The sequence below is a fragment of the Musa acuminata genome, chromosome BXJ1-1 (genome assembly GCF_036884655.1).
Source record: "Musa acuminata AAA Group cultivar baxijiao chromosome BXJ1-1, Cavendish_Baxijiao_AAA, whole genome shotgun sequence".
NCBI classification, from domain to species: domain Eukaryota; kingdom Viridiplantae; phylum Streptophyta; class Magnoliopsida; order Zingiberales; family Musaceae; genus Musa; species Musa acuminata.
The window spans coordinates 9,768,643-9,788,499 of NC_088327.1; the positions used below are offsets into that span (position 1 = coordinate 9,768,643).

Here is a 19,857-nt window from a genome sequence, read left to right on the forward strand (position 1 = left end):
GCTGAGGTTAACAAATAAAACATGTTCACGACATCTGCCTCAAATATGTAAATCTTACCGAGTGCCCAAAAGATTAGTTACTTTGACATGTACTCTTTATGAAAGAACCACTTGGAAGCCATCAAACTGAGATCCTAACAGCAGCAAATATATACAAGCAGCAGCAAATCACTCTCCTCAAATATGTAATGCCTCTCAGCTTGCTAGTAAGTCCTGAAACAACAGGGAAATTGCACGGCACAGACTTAAGATCACCAAACGTTTGCCTTGATGGCTACGTAGCGTAGCCATTAGTCTAGCAGAGAGTGATGGAGATAGTGTTGTCTGTGCCTGGCATATCTTGTACTTGAGTTCAGAAGGCTCCGATGGATAGGTTGCACTGTCTCCGAAGAAGAGAAAGTTGTTAGCATGCAAATAAAGTGGGGTTCATGTCGAAGCACTCTGAGCTTACCACTTAAGTTCAGACATATCCATGCTCAATGTCACTTTCTGGCCGTTTTTGAAATTCATAAAACAGAGCTGCAACTCAAGTTGGCCTGCTGAAAGATACGCAAAGGGGTTGATTTCAAAATCATGCTAGAACTATAGCTAAATGCTGATCATGCATGTGTGTTGTTAAAACCAGGAAACTAAAACTAAATCTGATTTAAAATATTCTGCAGCTCAGATCAATTATATGCGCCTGAAGTTCTAACTAAAATGGTATCTGAAAATAGCATTTCAAAGAAAAACAATGGCCTGCTTGATGATTTGTTATCAAGTAGTTCAAAATGATTGAAAACTCCACAATGAGAACCTAATCAAATAAACAAATAAAGAGAGTGCAAACCCCTAACGAATCAAAGTGTAGGAAACTATATATTAAAGAAATTCACAAGTAATGGATGAATGAATCAAAAGGGATAAAACAAGCAGGGATGTCGTACGGGGTGTATGGCTGAAGGTTGAGAATGTTAGATTCAGATTTTCCATCCTTGCAACTTGTACTTCCTCAAGCACATCAAGTAGGATCCCCATAAGCAAACTGGTTTCCTGCATGATCAGCAACCAAATTATGAGAATGTGTTTGCTAAAGAACCTTAACCAAGCAAAGTAATGTGTCAGCAGCGCACTAATGCAACACTCTCCATCCAAAAGAACAGTTTGAACATGAAAGGAAACATTATAAAAACTAAAAACAAAGAAAGGGCAAAAGATCAAGATAGAGTTGATTCTTGCCGCCTACTCTGCCTAGACGGAATGCACCTCACAAAAAATTTGTGACTTCAGCACTTTCAATTTTACACACAAAACCATGCAGGGTAATCACTGATAATTCCCCAAAATACGTCCCAAACTACCCTGTAAAAAAATTATACTATTTAGCATACACCTAGTTTTTGGTCTACAACAGTATACCGATGCACATCGATCCAAAAGTGTTAAGATTCCGACCAAAAGTAGGGGCAAAATGTAAAGAAACCAAACTCTCAAAGTTGGAAATAAAAATGTCAATTTTTTTTTTACAACAAAACTATCCAAAAAGGAACCTGGATCATAGTTTTCCCAAGAATTAACAGCATGAAAAGGGGTTTTGTGTAGAATTTGTTTGATAACAAGTACTTATGTAAGCTGACTTTCTTCTATTTCTGCTAAATCAGGTATAGCAAAGAAAATGCTTAGGAGACACCACAAAGATGAAAATATGCAAGCATGCAAGACATGAATCCAATAGATAAAGACACAAATCCATTGTGTAACTATACTTCATCATGTATAGCAATTAAAGTTTCACCTTTTCTTAATATGATAATATTCTTACTGAAGCTATTTAGTACACAACTTACTGAATTTCAAAAGCAAAAGCAGAAGAAAATTCCACAAGGGACAAAAGCACACCCTTTAAAGCATGCTGATCTAAGATGAGACTTTAATGACCATTTAGTTAAAAATTTCTATGAGAAGTAATACGTTATAATAACTCAATTAGTAAAACCAACTTACCAATGTCTTTTGTTGAAAGCATTTAGAACTGATGACTCTGCTATCACCCTTGTCACCAAAAACAAACTCAAAAACCACATGTGCATTCATGTTGTGAAAAGTCTGCAGAATATCAACATGACGCTAGGAGGTTAGTTTCATAATATCATTGCAACTATACAATAAAATATAAATCAAAGATCAACAACAAAAGAAAATGTTTGCACCACAAAGAAGATATTCATTACCTTCCCAATGTTTTCTGCATGCAATGAGTTATTGACAAGTATACTTGAGACTTGACAGGAATCAATAGAAAACCTGTTATTTCATTGCCCTGCACTAAGTTGTATGCATTATTTCATGAAAAATTTTGAGGGGAAAAACATAAATTTCCATAAGCAAAATAATGATTGGCAATTTGCTTAATCTACTGATATTGCATACTTGATGCAACTGCAAAAGAATGGAAAGAGTTTACCTCTTGCAAAGCAAGTTTATGAATAATTGGAGAAAATACTAATTTTTTGGCATCAGACACTTTAGAGAATATCTGCAAGATGAATATAAGAAATAATAAAAATTGATAGTTCTGGTTTTCATTATAAAAAGTCCTAAAAGAATGTTGTAAAAAGCAAGAGAACATGAAGGAAGTTTCAAGAAAAGAAATATATACATACATCGGACCAGTGCACTGCTGTTCGCTGGCCACCAGTTTCAAGGGATTGATCGATAATTTCTGAAGGATGAGCTAAATGTATCATAGGTTTAGTTGCCACTGGTTCACTTGAAAAGATAGGACTCTTTTCTGTCCTGCTAATTTTACTGATGTGGCTTTCATCCATGACAAGAGACTGTTCAATTCTCCTTTTCTTTCCAACTAAATCACCATCAGCTGGCAATGAATCTTGAACAAAAGAGTGATCCAGATGATCCACCTCAGAGGAAGTATTTAGAGGCTGACAGCTTTCCTTGAACTTGATTTTCTCTCTTTGTGAAACATCATGGGCATCAGGGTCAGAGGCCTTTTTGGCAAGGTCATTAGAAATTAATGAACTTTGCAGCATGTTAGTTTCTGACCCGGACAAATGGAAGGAAAGGTCACTTAGAGTCACAGCATCATCTGCCTTTCTTGGTGTTGACTCTCTAGCATCATCTAGGCCTGCAAACCCTAAATGTTTTGCATCAACATTGTGTGCCTTAGCTCTGGTCTTTTGAACAGAATTTAGAAGACTGTCTTCCATGTTAATAACAGGGTCACTGCTGCATTTTACTACTGAAACATCAGCCTCCTTTTTAAACATGCCTTCAAGGTCCAGGGGCACATGACCCTTCCGTGACACTCCTAATTGGAAATTATCAAGATCTGGTGCTTCAAGAGTTCTGAATTTTGAAATGTGATTCTTAATAGCTGAAATTCTCTCACCATGTCTTGTGAGTTCTGACTCCAAGGAGGAAGGAGGTTGTTCTTTTACTGGACTAAGAAAAAGTTGTTGCCGCTTAGCACGTAAAGAGGAGACAGATCCTTGCAATAAAGCCTGAAAGGGCTGAAGAGAACTTTTGGGAGTATGCATTCCACCTTCAGCTTCTAGACTATGTTCTCGACTACTTGCAATAGCTGATGCTGGAATTCTTGCAGTAGACTGAGAGGAAACAGATGAAGGGTAGTTATTTCCGCTTTGTTGATTTTTGTGCAGTGCCCGGTGCACATGATCAGATTGCATGGTAGATTTGCTTCTAGATCCTTTATGCAGAGGTACGAGCAAGTTAATATTCCGAGAAGTAACATCGATGCCAGACTGTGTTACTTCATTAGCATCTTTATGACTGTCCTTTCCAAAAGTGGTAACCCTTCCCTACAAGTGAGGTAATCTAGTCTTTAATCAGGAATGCAGCTATAAAAAGTCAACAAAAATAGCCCATGTGCTGAATTTTGGATGAATAGAATGATCTTGGAATGGTTATTTATTGATGAAGAGTCTAGTGAAATTGTTACAATTTACAAATACAGATTTTGAGAGAAAATATAATCTAAAAAGGTGCATGATATCAAGATGAGATGTAGATCAGTATAATTTCCAAACTATAGCAATCATAAAGCAATTAAGCAATAATGCTAGTTGTAAACAAAGAATGGAACCAAGAAAACCAAAAAGGTCTGCTGATATATTTAGACATCAAGGTAGTCATCGGTTCAAGGTTAAGGATGACTAAATTTATGCTCCCAATATATTTAGACATCAAGGTACTATATGGCTCAGAGGTAAAAATGATTAAATAAATGCCTAGAGGTTTAGCCCACCAAATGACAATCAAGTTATTCGGAGTTCAAGTAATCCTGTCAAAGGAATTCAACCTGAAACCTAGTATATAAGAAACCGCCTAAAGGAGGACTAAAGTTCCCATGTCACAGTCCTGCCCAATGGGATAACTAATCCATTAACTTAATGAGTTTGAGGCACTAACCTAAAATACTTAAAAGTTAATGACAGTAGATTCACTTTAACCTTATAATATAAGGTAATAATTTTCTCACTTCCAACATGGGAATAAGCTGGAGTGTTTCATACCCTCTATCATCTTCATTGCCAACCCAAGTCATTCAGTTAGTTAATTCGGTCAAGGACCCAAAAAATGAGAATTAAAATTAGTAAATTGGGTTAAATGTTTTAACTTGGTAATATTAACCTTGAACTAAATGCAACCCATTTCCTACCTAGCAATAAAATAAAATAGAGGAAAATCTGTTATTTTCTTTTAGTTTCTTTTTATGCTTTAATAATAAAACTACATATCAAAACAAAACCTAGATAAATAATAATGTTATAAGATAAAAATATATATACAACTACTTCAAAATCACTTATCACTTGACACTCTTTAGCAAGATACAGACTCAGGGATTGATTAGGTTCTAACTGTAATATGATGCATTGAAGGAAGATGTACACACAGCCACAGGTCACCTCGGCCGTTTTGCTGATGGAATGATCCAAATGAATATTTTCTTCAGGAGCATTGCTATTAACAATCTGTTCGGTGGTAGTGTCCTTAGCAGATCCTTCCAAGAGATGTGAGTCGAGAGGACAATCGCCAGTTGCATTGAGTCCAGCTGCTTTACGTATACGTGTTTCATTCTCCCCAGATTCTTTTGCTCCTGATACCTTACTTAAATGAGAATCAGATGCTATGACCTTATTGGCACTTTTTGGAGATCTGGTCTGTATGCTTCTGTTCACTTGATCTAGCAGATTTACCAAAGTGGATGATAATTTCCCATAGTCATATTTGCTTGATTTTTCTTCAATCAGACTCATATTACTTGATCCACCCACACTTCCACTTAGATTTCCAGCAAAAAGCTTGCTGCCAAGAAATGGATTCTTAGATCCTGTTGGGACAATGATGCTTGCAGCATCAGCAGTTGTTGCATCTCCGGTTGGTGTCCTCATGCTTCTCATTGAGTCAGCAGTGCAGTCATCCGCCAGGGCAATATTACGAAAGTGCAACGAAAATGCTGTTGAATCCAGTGTAACATCATGATTGGTATCATCTGACATTCCTGCCTCAGATAGCCTCCCTGATCCAATAAAACTTGTCGACACGGGCCCAAAGAAATTATCATCTGACGATGGTGAATAGATAAAATATTAGCAATTGAGGAAACAAATTGCCAATCATGATGAATAAAACAAAGCAGGAAAAAGTAAGTACAACTATGTGAATTTGTTCACGTGATAACAATGGATATCAAAAGTACCAGAAGGAGATGGTATTTCCAACCAGACATTAACAGAGCATACCAAGAAATTGAAAAGGGGTTGTTACTCCAGAATTTGCTATTCTGAAAATATTAGAAATAAACAATCTTCTAATTTTAGTTAAGGAGAATGAACCACCGAGATCTACCAATAAGTATCCAAATAGGCCTTCTGACGTTATCATCACCAACCAACTTCTTCATTAAAAAGAATCTCTAAATGCCAAGAAAAGCAAAAGAAATTGAACATGTATCAGAACTGAGACTAAAGAACAATTGATTATGCATCATAAACGAAACTAATGCTAAATATTAATCATGGCAGGGAAAGGAAAGATAGAATTCAAGAACTCATCAGATCAAGAAGGCTAACCCAACATATCTAACACTTCTTTGGTTCACCAACGAGAACAATACCATCATAAGAGGTCACGGAACCGACGACGCTTCCAGGCGAAGAAGAATCCATATCCCTCACGAACCGCTCCTGTTCGCCGTCGTCCTCATCGTCCTCTTCGTTCTCGTCATCGTCTTCATCCTCCCGCCCACGGAGCGACCCCTTGGAACCGTCGCTGTCAGGGACACCCTCGTGGAACCCTACCGCCTCCACGTCCGCGCCTCCATCGGCGGAGACCTGCCTCGAGTCCGGCGGAGTCTCGTAGTCGTCGTCGCGGTCGAAGACATGGATAGCGGTGATGTCGGCAAAGCTCACCCGGCGGGACTTCTTCCTCGCGATCGTTTCCTCGTCGCCGGCGCTCGGGAGCTCCCTCCCCTCGCCGGGATCCATGGAGACCCAGGCGCAAGGATCCAAAGATTAGGGATGGATACAGGGTTCGGAGTCCGGTCGAAAGCGGTGGGGCCGTGATTTCTTTGGGAGGGAAAACTAGGGTTCTTAATGTTCCACCAAACTAATTCAAACGATGTGGGTGGCTTTGATACAAGAGGGCGCGCAGGACTTGCGTTTTATATGGAAAGTTTCACTTTACCCCCTAACCGTATCTCAAATGACACTCACTGCTCCATATATGAGAGAAGTCCGAATAGATTTATAAAGAAGTCAATAATTTTGAATTTGTATTTAACATATAAGCCCGTGCAGAACTTGAAACCATACATATGCCCTTGTGATTACTCTCAAGGGACATTTAACTTCAAATTGATAGATAGAAAGAAAGATAGATATGATAAGAATTTTAAAAAAGGTTAAATCTGAATCAGTACTTTTAACCTCAAATTGAGTTTTGTAAATAAATGTTAACTGGAAGAGGATCTTAATATCTGAAGAGGCATATATCCTGCAATAGAATTCATAATAATAAATACAACATGCAAAAAATCTATTTAATAATTATTGTTTTTAATCTTGTATTTTAATAATAATGTGACTTGTACATGCAACCATGAAACATTGACGAACTCTTCTGGGAAATCTATAAGACTCGTCGCACATGAATGGATGCATTGAAACACAAAGAAAACGGGTATACTCATCAAAAATGGATGTCCTAATCCGTCTCCAACCAAAGACAACAATCAATAAAATCTGTAGCTCCATTTCCTTGCAACAGCATTCAACTAAGACAAAAGGCAGCTTTCATTTACATATAGCTCATCTGAAATCAGCTAAAGATTTACACAACAGAAGAAAATAAATCAAAATTCTAAGCAGAAATCAAAACTTTTGAAATGAAATTTTCTGATGGAAGAAACTGCATGGAGTCAAAATTTTACGAAATCTTGCCACTTTACGAAGCCATGGAATTTTAGGAAGCTATGAAATTTTGTCACTTCCATGCTTTCCTCCCCTGGAACTGCTTGCCTGACCGCCTTTGCCGCTGTTTTTTCTCCTGCCTAGAGCGAGCTACTTTTGCTCTTTTGGCAGCAAGAGGCATCTTCTTTTTATGTTCCTTTTGGCGATTGCTTAGACCACCCGTCTGTCAACAAATCGCAGATAAGCAATCGGTCTATTAATTCCAAAACAAGGTGCCTGGTTAATGTAGACACTGAGAAGAGAATGACTAATGAAGGAGAAGGAAAAGCAAAAGGAGGCAGAGAGGAAGCTTTGATTTGCAGCAGGGAGATGGGGCGTGGCAGACGATCCTTTCCATCGTGTTAAAATTTTGCAGACTGCCAACCAACATAGGAAAAGCAAAAGGAGGCAGAGAAGAACAGGATCTACATTCCACTTGGGGGATAACTAAAGAAGATTATCACCTTAGTTGAAATGCAGATCAGAAGTGTACCAGTTGCTCTGAAGACTAAAGCGCAGGATGTGAAAATAACAGCTTTTGAAAAAGCAAACCAAAAGTACTGAAGGAAACCAATTGCGAGCTTTAAACTAACATAGGCAAGATGTGTATCATAAAATATAGGAATGTCACTATAATTTAATCTGCACTAAAAACAAAAAATTGTCATGTAACAAGTCGTAAATCCAATGCAGGCTAACCTTTTTTTGTTTCACAGCAGTTCTGGCCTGATACTTTCCTCTATCCTCCCTCCCAGCTCTTACTAGGGCCAGTCGTTCCTCCTTGCTAAGCTTTCTTTTAATGTGGACCTAAAGAACAATAGTTCGTTGATGATAAAGAGAATTAGTTCAACTTAGACCAACTCACAAGCTTATGACATAAAATCATAATTTAAAGTAAAGAAAATGTAATCCAAAGTAAGAATAGCTACCAGTACATTAAAAAAAAATGCTAGCAGTACATCAACATCTAGCTATTCATCATGTTCTTTTAATAATAATCATACAAGCTCTCGTGCAGATATGCTTCCATCCAGAGATCAAAAGCATGGACCAGTGATCTCAAAAGAATCAATGCCTTGAACAACATATACAACACCAGAAATTTGCATTACAGAATGATAATATATGTGAGAGCTAAAATCGGATCAATTGGTACATTATTAAATGAGTTCATCAATTATACATATAGTTGGAACATTACAAAAGGAGTTTATCAACCTTACATAGTCACAGAATTACCAAATAGGGAAAAGAAAAAGAAAATTATTCATACCAAGAGAAAGGATGAGAGCTCACCTCTAGCATAGCAGGATCCACTGGCTTTATACTTAATTGCTCAGAAGAGGGAATTTTGAAAGATGAGACTTTCGAGTCTATACCCTTTCTCAAAAGACCTTGCTGAGCCATAACCAGCTTTGCTTCTTTCTTTGCCTATAAGATTCAAAAAAGAAAAAAGGCAAAGCTTATAAGATGCCTACATAGTGAGTGAATTTTGGTGATTAAAAATGTAATCAAGAATATTCGATCCATTATTTCATCGAACATTAAAAAATAATCAGAACACTAAAGAAGTTGATTCTCAGAAACACTAGCTTATGCAGATGTTACTATAACTTCATATCAGATAATACGAGCGTATGAGTAACAAAGTTCAATGAACAGTGTCAGAATTTTACTGAATCTATTTCACATAATTAAATGAAAAGTAGCACTAAGTTTCCGGTGAACACACCTTCAACTCTTTTATACGTTGAAAATCTTCATTAGAAAGAATTCCATCTGTTTCATCCGATGCTTTCTGTGACATCTTGGCCATTGTTAGTCTTTTAAGGGCGCGAAGACTTGATTCTGAAGTATTCAGTTGTCCAACATAATCCGCAAACATCCTCTTCTTTGATTTGGCCTTCTCCTCTTCCTTTATTTCATCGTTGTCATCACTAGCGCATTCATGATTACTGAGGTCATCATCATTGCAGATGTCATTGGATGACTTTTTCCTTGATGCATCTAGCTCACTGGAGATATCCATATTATCATCACTAAGATCCACATCTTCTTTAGTATCACTATCATATTCATCATAGGCAGCATTCTCATCAATATCATCATCAAGATCATCATCATCATCTTCCTTCCCATCAATGTTATCACTGTTACCAAAATCTTCATTTTTTTCATCTGAAACCTCATCATCCTCTTCTTCATCTTCCATAGAATCAACCTCTTTCTCTGTCTCAGCATCACTGTCATACTCATCATCCAAATCTGATGCAGAAGCCTCAGCATCAGAACTATCAGTCACTGAGTTATCAACGTGTTCCAGCAACTCTATGTCAGGCACATCAGTAGCTATACTAACTTCTCCATATGCTTTTGGCCTTGCTTTGGGATTGACCGGACGGCCACGGTCCTTTTTGACCAATAAAGAAGGGCATATCTGAAAACAAATAAAGCTCAGAATAACAATCACAAGCTATACATCTGAAACAAAAATTGTTAGACTGAAATACATATTCCAACCTCTCTGAATAAAGTTATCAAGGAGCGAGCTGCTGAAGAAACTGCCTTCTCATGTGATTTTTTGTATAAGACCAGGTCTTGAAGCAGATCCTCATTCATTAACTGTAAATAACCAAAATGTGACAGTTAGACAACTAGTTTCTTGTAGACATTTACATGCTTTTACAGGTACATATCTATTTCAAGTGGTTCACTATGCCACTATCCTTCTCAAATAATTTTATTATTTCTCAAATTGAAGCAAAAAAAATAAAAAAAAACAAGATTACAATTAATTAATATGAAGATGGGTAAAATTTTGAAAAACAAAAAACATAATTATTAAGATAATTGCATCTAGAATTTGAGTAAGTAAACATTCAACGGACCCAAATCCACATTGAGTACTTTTTTGTGACAATGTATAGACGAAAAAAATTAGAATTCCATAACAAGTATAGTTCTTTCACAGATTCAACTTCCTAGAAAATCTGAAGGCACGTTATAAAAGTTCATCAAACTGTCAACATCTTGTATCTCAGATGGAGTCTGGCTAAACTGCAAATGTGACGAGATCGTGCTAAAGTGACAAGATGATATATTAAGTAGGCATGAACCATGGAATTGTGATGCATCTCATACAAGATGATGCAAATAATAAACCTGTCGCAAACAAACTTGAGCAAATAATTGACTAAATGTAAAGCAATACCAAAGGCATCCTGATACAGATCTCCCTCACAACATTCAGCCCAACAGCAATGGCCTGACATGACAAATAAGAAAGTACATGATCTACAGTTCAACAATTAACAGATGAAAATGACTGAAAGTAATATCATTTTCAGCAGCACCTCTGTGCGAGAACGATCGTGCACAAACTGATTCACAATTTGTTTAAATAAGGGTTCAACCGCATCAGGAGGTACCTATTCAAATAAAAACAGCTTCAATGAGTTCTTCTATCTGAAGAACAGAACTGGGAACAGAATGGCTTGACTATGAATACTTAGAAAATCTACAGTAAAAACAGCACAACCATATCATGGCAGGCCTGGACAGCTGCAGCAAGCAAATCGGTGACATCACGTTGATGAGGCTGAAAAAAAATAAATACAAATAAGTATGGTTTCAAGTTAAAATACATATAAGCAAAAAAATCCTTGTTTACCTGAACATATTTTTGAAGAAACGGATAAAAATTTAACAAGATCAGACGGTGCAATCCACAAGTTCTGGCTATTACTTTCAACATCATCATCCTATCCTGCAACACAAAGTAACAAAAATAGTGGACAAAAGAAAATTTCATATATCAACCAAAAAATAACACATGTAGTCTAACATAGAAGAGAAATTCCATTATAAATTACTGTTATCAGCTTAGTGTAGAGTGTGAACCAATCTACCAAAACATTGAAATGACCTTGACTATAGCCTTTCAATATAATAAATAAAATTCACCCATTCAAAACATTCTGAATAGAGTAAAGTGCCACATATAACTCTTTATAATACATCCCTATCTTAATCACATGTAGATTCAAGTATTCAGGCCAATTTTCCAAAACATTAATGATCTCGATGGAACTGCAGATCTTAAGAACTTAATCACTAGCAGGAAATTGAAGATAATGAACAATATAGAAAATACTTCTTTTAATTAACAAGAACTTGCAGGCTAACAAAGCCACCACCAGACTTGCTATATAGATCAGCAAACATGATATTAAAGTACAAATTTCGAAAATAATAATAAGGTGCATGAGGAAAAGGATAACTACCTCAAAGCGTTCATTGCATCTTTGAAGGCGAGAGAACAGTTTCTCAGCGAAACCCTAAAGCAGCACCAAAAGAAAAAATTGTCAAGGAAGCATAAGGATTTAATTTACTGAACTATCATGCAAGGACCAACCAACCTGTGCATCTTTTAAATGAGTAAGAGGTGAATAGTAACTGGAGCTGTTACTTTGTGATGTTATTCGCTGCTGCCTTTTCATGTTGCGTATCACACGCTGCAACTTTGCCTTCTTTTTTTTCTTGCTGGCAACCGTACCTTTATGATTTGCCTAGAAGTAAAATAAGAAATAGTCAATTGAACAAGTTCCTAATTTTTTTTTTTAAAAATTGCTACAGTCTCACCACTCAAAAGAAACACAATGTTTACATGATCTAGATTAAATTTCAGCTGATGAGTTGCATGTGATGGAAACCAATTTCCAGACATGCATACAAAGAAAATCACAATATATTAAAATGCAAGTGATATCCACAGTTGCATACTTAACTTTTCTAATGCATAACCAAATTTGCATAACTGAAACTTGTGTTATTTATTAACAAGAAGGGAGACAAAGTTTATCTTTTAAAGTAAAGGTGGGGTTCTGCACATGACTGCATTCCCTGAAATCAACTAATAACCCACCCAAATAACCACTTACCCTTTGCAAAACCAAAAAAAAACTAATAACCCCCTCCCAAATAGGGTTTTCAGATTATCAACAAGCACCACAATATTTTGGGTATAACTTGACAAGCAAAAGTTAGATTCATTTTGAATAACTCCATGAATAGTGATTAATAATTCCAGAAGATTTATTTCCATTATTTGTCTCAGTTCTTTAACATGGTTTACTTCAGGTTACCCTTGGTCAGCTTCAGTACTAAAATTTACAATCTAACCACTAGAACAATTTATTTTAATTGACTGTAGGAAACAGATACAGTGCTTCCATATGATCAAAAGAATAAAACCTGAACTACTTAAGCATGCAAGACCTTGTAAATAGCTTCTCGGCTAAGAGTAATAGGCTGTTGACTAGTTGTATCGTCTTCACTGCTTGAGGCTTCACTGTCATCCTCCTCTTCAATTTGTTCATAACCAAGAAGAAATGAGAGAGCAGATATCATAATCCTGAACACATAAAAGCTCCCTATAAGTTAAAGATGTATAACTGTAAAAAGAAGAAAAGAATAAGCTAAAATTGGCGGCAAAGTGCACGAGGATTTTCCCAATGTAGAATCTGCGCTTAACTAAATGCACAAAGAAATATTTTTGTTGTGAAACAATAATGCTGAGGTTTAACAAAGCCAAGATTCGTCGAGGCTGTAAAGGCTCAAAGTGGATATGACTTAATTACAAGCCTAAAGATTATGTAGAATCTGATCAGACTCTTGTTGAAACTGATCAAGATTATGTCAAAGTTCAGACAACCAGAGTTAGGACTTACAGGAAGTTTTACAACCTAAAATCATGCCTATCTCAAGACTAACATGAGCCTTATTTGAAGCTTGATTAAATATACTTCAATTGATCTCAACTTTTAAACTTTACATATATCAATTTTTATTTAATTTATGCCATATATTTAAATCTTTTACCAGTTCATAGGTTATACATGAGTAATGACTCATGGATGCCAACAGATTGTGGAATTAAAAATTATTTTAATGAACACAAAACATCTCTTTGACACCCCATATCAAACTACATCAATCATTCATGAAATTTTATTTATTTAAAAAACATATGAAATATATATTTGAACAATTAGAGTCCAGTTTGACAGAACCCAACTAATTGCAAGCCCAGTTTGGCTTGAATTTGATTCAGGCCTGCACTTAGCTGTTTTGTTTCCGATGCTGGCTTAATTGAGCTCAATTCAGCTTGAAATCAGAATGAGTTTGAGCTGTTTATCAACAGCTACATTAAATTAACAGTCCTATATAGCACCACAGGAGCAGACTTGATCAAACTACATACCTTGAAGATGAATGGAAACAGGCAGTGCAAATGGCATTAGCTGTACGATCATCAAACCAGACCCTCCGTCTATGCAGATCACAAAGAATAACAAGAGACCTTTTGGCCCTCTGTTCCTCGTCCCCCTACAAAAGGAAAACTTAATGATGTTGGTACAAGGTCATGATTATAGATCTCAACGGGAATAGAATAGAGAGAAGATTAAAGAATCAGAAGTCTAAAAGGCAGTTAACGGCATCCAATAAACCAAGATCATCACAAGCTAAAATATTTAAAAAATAAAATACATACCTGCAGCATCAAAAAAAGAGTATTCTGCAGTTTGCGATTCTTGGCTTCGTTCTTGTGTTTCTGGTTCATGCGTCGAATGTTATGTACTACATGTGAAAAGGCCAGTTTTCTTAAGGTCCGGTCACCAAGAATCTGAAGGTCCATAAACAATTCGAGAGTTTCTTCAATATCAATGATCTGGAAACCAAAAAAAAAAGTAACCAATGTGATGTTAAAGTCCGTCGAAGATTAAAACAAGAACAGAATTATTTCCAATCAAAACAAGAAAAATTCAAGATGTCATCAATTCTTCAAACAATCATTCAAACAATTTGTAAATCCCATATTCCAAAAAGAAAAAGAATTCAGCGTTCCAACCTTTCTATTGACGAGGAGGATCAGGGCTTGCGCAAGATGGCACCTCAACGACGACGGAAGGCCCCGGGAGTCGACACGAAGGAGGTCGGCGATCTGTCGGGGGAAGTTTGCAAGCTTCTCTGGGTAGAAAGGGGTGACATGGGCGAGAAACATGGCAAAGTCCCCGAGATCCTTGGCTAGGGAGAGGTCGGAGGAGGGCCTGAGGGCGGACTGGTGGCGGAAGAGGTGGAGGGAGGACTCGAAGTGGCGGTAGAGGAGTTGGAGCTCCGCTTCGTACCCATCGGGATCGCACTTCATCTTGGACTGCAGCGCCGGGAGGCTCAGCTTGTCCGCTGTCCGGCCGGCAGCCGAGAGGGACTCCGGCGAGAGGAGAATAGCGGAAGCGGCGGCCGGCGTCGACATCTTGGAAACCAAGGAGAGATCGAGCAGCCCGCTCCGCCCCAAAAACCCTAAGCAGTTGACCGGTCACCTACCATTTAAAGCGGCCTTTCTCTCACAAAAATAAATATACTAAATAATGTTTTTATCCATTAAAGCTATTTTTTATGTATAATTAACTTATAAAAAGAAAATGATAAAAAATGTCCTATAAAAATTTATCAGATACTAATAAATTTAATTTAAAAATAAATATAAATTTGTTTCAATTTTTTGAAAGATACTGACTATTAAGTGGTTAACACTTTTTTGAATTATTGAAATATTTTATTTCGATTATTTTTAAGTCATAAAGACTTACAGATTATTGGAATATTTTGCAATGCATTAGGTACTATTGATATGTATAGATGAAGATATCATGTTAATATATTTCGTACTCAAATTTTATCGATCCAAATCAGTCGATAACAATACAATCTTAAACAAAGTTTCAATTTTTTCTTTAATTAAAATATCAAACATGTTCAAAATGTATAATTTAAATGTAATATTTCACTGAGATTAGTAAAATCTGAGTTGACCTAATATTTTGCAAAGTTCAGTGACCTTTATCTTTGTTTATAAATAATCACATCAAATCTTCCTTATTTCTTTTGAACATTCATCCCAAATGGATATTCTGTTTTTCTCTTCTCATTCTTATGCAGGTCGAGAAGTTTGATAGGGTGCTTAATTACTCATGCGATCACCTCTAACACAAAATTGACGAATCGATATGACAGTGGAATGGAAATACTGTCATTTCTGAATGCTTACTTACACACTGGGAGAGAGAAGATGCCTATACCAAGAACTACAAAGCAGCAGACAACGTCTGTGCATGCGTGGCTACCAACGATCCAGAACTATGATGTTGCTTCTCACGTTGCGGGTGCCATCCGACCACGTGATGTACCCAAGAACGTTGATGGGTTTCTGATTGGGTTTGTTCGGCTTCGCCTCCACGGTGTACGTCTTCTCCTCCCCGACGCTCTTGAACTCGAGGGTCGACGGAGTCACCGACAGTGTGATCCCGACGGGCTGCGTGACCTGCACCTTGTACGTGCCAGGCGGGCCGACGTTCTTCACGGTGCGCGTCGCGGTCGCCGTCGTCGTGGGGTAGCGGACGGCTATCATGGGGTAGTTCAGGTTGTGCTCCTCGATCTTCTGCTTCGGGCACGCATAGGGCGGGTCGGTGAAGTGGGCGAGCTGAGTCGAGTTGTACCCCATCGAGCACAGCAGGTCCAAGGAGTCGGTGGGCTTCAGGTCGTACACCAAACCCGGATCCATCGCACTGTTCGGCTGAATGTTCCCAGCTCCGAATCTCCATGGATCGGTTTGTGATCCCATAAAGTTCTTAATCGGATTCCCTGCGTCGTCCAGAATTGTTGCTGCCAAAGGAAGACTAACCATTCAGCATCAAAACTACAAACACAGAGAGAGAGTGAGAGTGAGAGAGAGAGAGAGAGAGAGAGAGTCATACCGGTAGTTAAAATTGCGGATTTAATGGCAGCAGGGCTCCAATCTGGATGGAGAGTTTTGAGGAGACCGACGACGCCGGCAACATGAGGGCACGCCATCGAAGTGCCAGATAACAGATGATAAGGAACGGAAGGATTGAGAAAATCCTTATCTTTCTTTGGAGCTTGACTGTAGGCAGCAAGAATGTTCACTCCCGGTGCAGCGACGTCGGGCTACGCAAGAAACTACGATGAGCAACGAGGGTTACGGACGAGATCAAACGAACAAGCAAAAAGCGACACCTTTGTGATCAGTGGGTTATGGTAATTGGGTCCAGGAGAAGAGAAGTAGGCCACCGCAGGCGCCTGCCGGCCGGTCTTTAGCTCCGTCGTCGGCCCGGAGATCGAAAGGTCATTTGATCTACAGTCATCCATCGACATGTTACGAGGACGTATACGGAAGAGATGATAAGAAGTCGAGTGTTCCTCTGTACTTGGAGTCACGGATGTTCGATTGAAGAGCTTGACCATCTTTTTCGGAGATCAGCAGATGCGCCTGGTCCATGAAGGCGGTCATCAGGAAGTTGTCGCCGCGTTTATTGTTGTCGATGACAATCGTTCCGGCGGCGCCAGGCACCTGAGGGAAGTCGTCTAGTAGAGGCGGCGGAGGACCACGCTGGCACAAGACGATCTTGCCCTCCACCTTTGCAGCATCGATGGAATGCTGCACGTACAACGTGCTACAGATGATGACCAACAGTTCTCGCTTCAACTCTCGGAAACGGTACATGGAATACATGAATTTAAGTGCTTACGCGTCATCCTCGGAAGCATTAGCAGCTATGGCGTCGACAGCTCTGATCAATGTGTATTTCTTCCCTGTATCAAGAGATTTCAGCGTGAAGCTCCTCCCCTGAGAAGAAGATCCATTGATTAGAATTGTTTCCTACGTTTTCTGAGCTTAGATCAGCATGAGAAAGTAGAGGAAGGAAGGAGATGGAATCCGACCTCTATCTGCTTGTTGTTAGTGGAAGTAATGGTCTGTTTGAAGTCCCTGTCGATGGTGCTGGCGGCCACGGTGATCACCCAGGGGGCGGCGTTGTTCACGACCCCTAAAAGGAAAGGGCCGCTGTTGCCGGCTGAGCACGCCACGGTGATGCCTTTGGCAACAGCGTGAAACGCACCGATCGCGGAGCTGTCGCTGAAGTAATCCACGCTTCCCGCGCCGCCTCCGAGAGAGACGGAGATGATGTCGACGCCGTCTTGGATGGCGGCGTCGAAGGCCGCGAGCAAGTCGGCGCCGTTGCACTGACCACTGCAGCTGGCGGTGGGAGGCGCGTTGGGCTCGTCGCACAGGTTCCAGCACACTTTGTATACCGCGACGCGGGCGTTCGAGGAGCCGCCCTTGGCCGTTCCCTTGGCGTTGCCGAGGACCTCAACGTCGGGGACGAAGTTGCCGGCGGCGGTGGAGAGGGTGTGGGTGCCGTGCCCGTTGTGGTCGCGCGGGGACGTCACATTGAGCGTCACGTTGTTTGCGGCCTCGAAGCCGTGATAGAATGACTTCGCTCCGATGAGTTTCCTGCATCAACCGGAAGAACACAACGTTGGATTCCCACCATACCATGAATCCCAAACTGATCTGGAAACTAAGATATCCTCTGATAGATTGCATTCACTTGTTGCAAGTAACTCCATCTGTTGGATCTTTTTGGCACTCTCCTTTCCACCTCGTTGGGACGTCGCCGAAGCCATCGTCTTTGAAGCTAGCCGACTCAGGCCACACACCTGAAGCATCAGGGATTAAGGAGATGAAGAAGGAGCAAGCAAGATCACACTGCTCGAAAGGGTTAGGAAGCGCACCGGAGTCGATATTAGCGATGATGGAGTCGCTGCCTTACTTCGCTGCGGTCCAAATGGACGAATTCGACACACTACCGTCGTCTCCTTCCACGTGAAGGAAGGCCCATGACCGTGTAGTCTGCAGCTCGTAGTTGATGCTCTCAAACACGGATAAAACACCAGGATGCTCTGCAAACAAGAAGTTGATTCATGAAAGCACTTGTTTCAGCATGAAAGAGATGGACAGGGTACTGACCTCTGATCAGAGTCGCTTCTTCTTCTTCCAGTGTTGCGGCAAACCCATTGATATGCTTGTTGTAGGAGTAGAAGATGGTTTCCCCAGCCTTCTCCTTGCTACAGAAAACTCAAGCATGAATATGAGACATCTACAAGATCAATATAAGACAAATCTGCCTGCCTGTAACTCTTAGGTACCTTCCCAGCAGAGATCCCAGCAGCTCGTAGTGAGAGTCTGTGGCTCGAGCGTAATCTTCTACAGTAGCTTGGGGGCCATGAGAGTGTGCACCAAGGTACACAATATAAGGCTGCAATGGAGCAGAACACAAAATGAGGAGTTGCTTTACTGGAAATCACATTATGTAGCGAATTGCTGCACTGCACTGCTAACCTTCTTGCCGGCGACCACTGCATTCTGAAACAACGAGAGAACAAGAGTTGCAGAAAGAAGAAAGAGTGATCTGCTTGTTTGAATCCCCATGATTCTGTTCCTCGATCGACACTTGGTTCGTTGAAGGCCTCCGAAGGCTCTTATAGCAGGAAGAATTTGTTACGCAACCTTAGAATGAGTTTTTGTTGTAATGGTATTATAGCCTCATCCTGGAATCTTATCCTATTGATTAAGGATGCAATCTTTAACAAAGAATCTATTTGATAAGGAATATTCTAACAACTAATCTCATCCTTCGTTGACCCTTATAGACACCATACCCTTTGGACAAAACGTCAAAGTTTTACGATCATTACATACCTGTTTTCCCTCAGGATGGAACGCTAGATAGAAGGTATTATAATCATTGCAAATAATTCTCTCGATCGAACATGTATAAAAGCCGACCCACGGTGGCAGCCCAGAAGTTCAATCTCTCGAGAATAGTCCCTTTACACTGTAAACTACCCCAAAGCTAACTTAAGCATCGAAGGAGTTGGGTAAAGAAACACCCTCCATGAACACATCAATGAGCCATAATCCACTTCTGCCAAGTCTCCGAGCCCACCTCGGATGCTCGGACTTCACCTGACATTTGCCTCAGTGCCACCTCACACACCATAAGCCTCCATTAATCACCTCCTAATTATTAGGGAACCTTATCATATAGATATTTTGTTGTAATCGTGTTTTTGATGATAACCTTATCCTATAGATTAAGGATGCAATCTTCTCAAAAAATTTATGATAACTTTAGATTAAGGATGTTCTCCAGAAATTTCTAAACACAAAATCTATCAGATAGAAAATATTCTGATAACCAATCTCATTCTATCAGTTGGTTGTCATAAGGGTGCCAATGTAAAAAATGAGGGCCTAGTCACCCCCCATGAGGCCATGATATGGAGGCAGCTATAGCATGTTGACCCTCGTGGATGATGGTTTATAGGGGGTCATTTGGGTCGGCCCTATCGGCCTCGTGGATAGCAATCTACGAGTGATTGTTCGGGTCTACCCCCCTCGGTCGACCCCCATGGATAAAATGTCAAAGGAAGGCATCACGTTATGGTCATTATAGGTATGCCACCC

The 19,857-nt window shown here is 39.5% G+C and overlaps 1 protein-coding gene and 2 pseudogenes across 2 annotated transcripts; all 3 read right to left on the reverse strand.

The window, feature by feature from the left end:
• Nucleotides 1-35: 35 nt before the first annotated feature.
• LOC135671893 (uncharacterized) lies at nucleotides 36-6,667 on the reverse strand (annotated as a pseudogene).
• A 588-nt stretch (nucleotides 6,668-7,255) lies between these two features.
• LOC103993605 (uncharacterized) lies at nucleotides 7,256-14,843 on the reverse strand. Of its 2 annotated transcripts, none has more exons than XM_065180280.1 (15): nucleotides 14,383-14,843; nucleotides 14,026-14,157; nucleotides 13,735-13,859; nucleotides 12,750-12,885; nucleotides 11,891-12,040; nucleotides 11,756-11,809; nucleotides 11,143-11,238; nucleotides 11,011-11,070; nucleotides 10,826-10,900; nucleotides 10,684-10,737; nucleotides 9,993-10,094; nucleotides 9,205-9,909; nucleotides 8,769-8,903; nucleotides 8,172-8,279; nucleotides 7,256-7,656 (listed from the first exon to the last, which is right to left on the reverse strand). In XM_065180280.1, exons 1-15 carry the CDS (start codon nucleotides 14,782-14,784, stop codon nucleotides 7,507-7,509), a joined length of 2,484 nt encoding a protein of 827 aa, XP_065036352.1. In that variant the 5' UTR covers nucleotides 14,785-14,843; the 3' UTR covers nucleotides 7,256-7,506. The 2 variants fall into 2 exon arrangements, with proteins under 2 accessions (XP_065036352.1, XP_065036347.1); XM_065180275.1 differs by having other exon boundaries at nucleotides 14,026-14,202.
• Nucleotides 14,844-16,704: 1,861 nt separating this feature from the next.
• Nucleotides 16,705-18,819, reverse strand: LOC135679061 (subtilisin-like protease SBT5.4; annotated as a pseudogene).
• Between the last annotated feature and the right edge of the window lie 1,038 nt (nucleotides 18,820-19,857).

Excerpts from the sequence above, each read along its gene's own strand:
- LOC103993605 (XM_065180275.1), bottom strand. The coding sequence starts at position 14,784 with ATGTCGACGCCGGCCGCCGCTTCCGCTATTCTCCTCTCGCCGGAGTCC. Across the intron at positions 12,886-13,734 it reads TGTTTCCATTCATCTTCAAG|GATTATGATATCTGCTCTCT; the intron begins GTATGTAGTTTG and ends TTATGTGTTCAG. Across the intron at positions 11,239-11,755 it reads GATGCAATGAACGCTTTGAG|GATAGGATGATGATGTTGAA; the intron begins GTAGTTATCCTT and ends TTTGTGTTGCAG.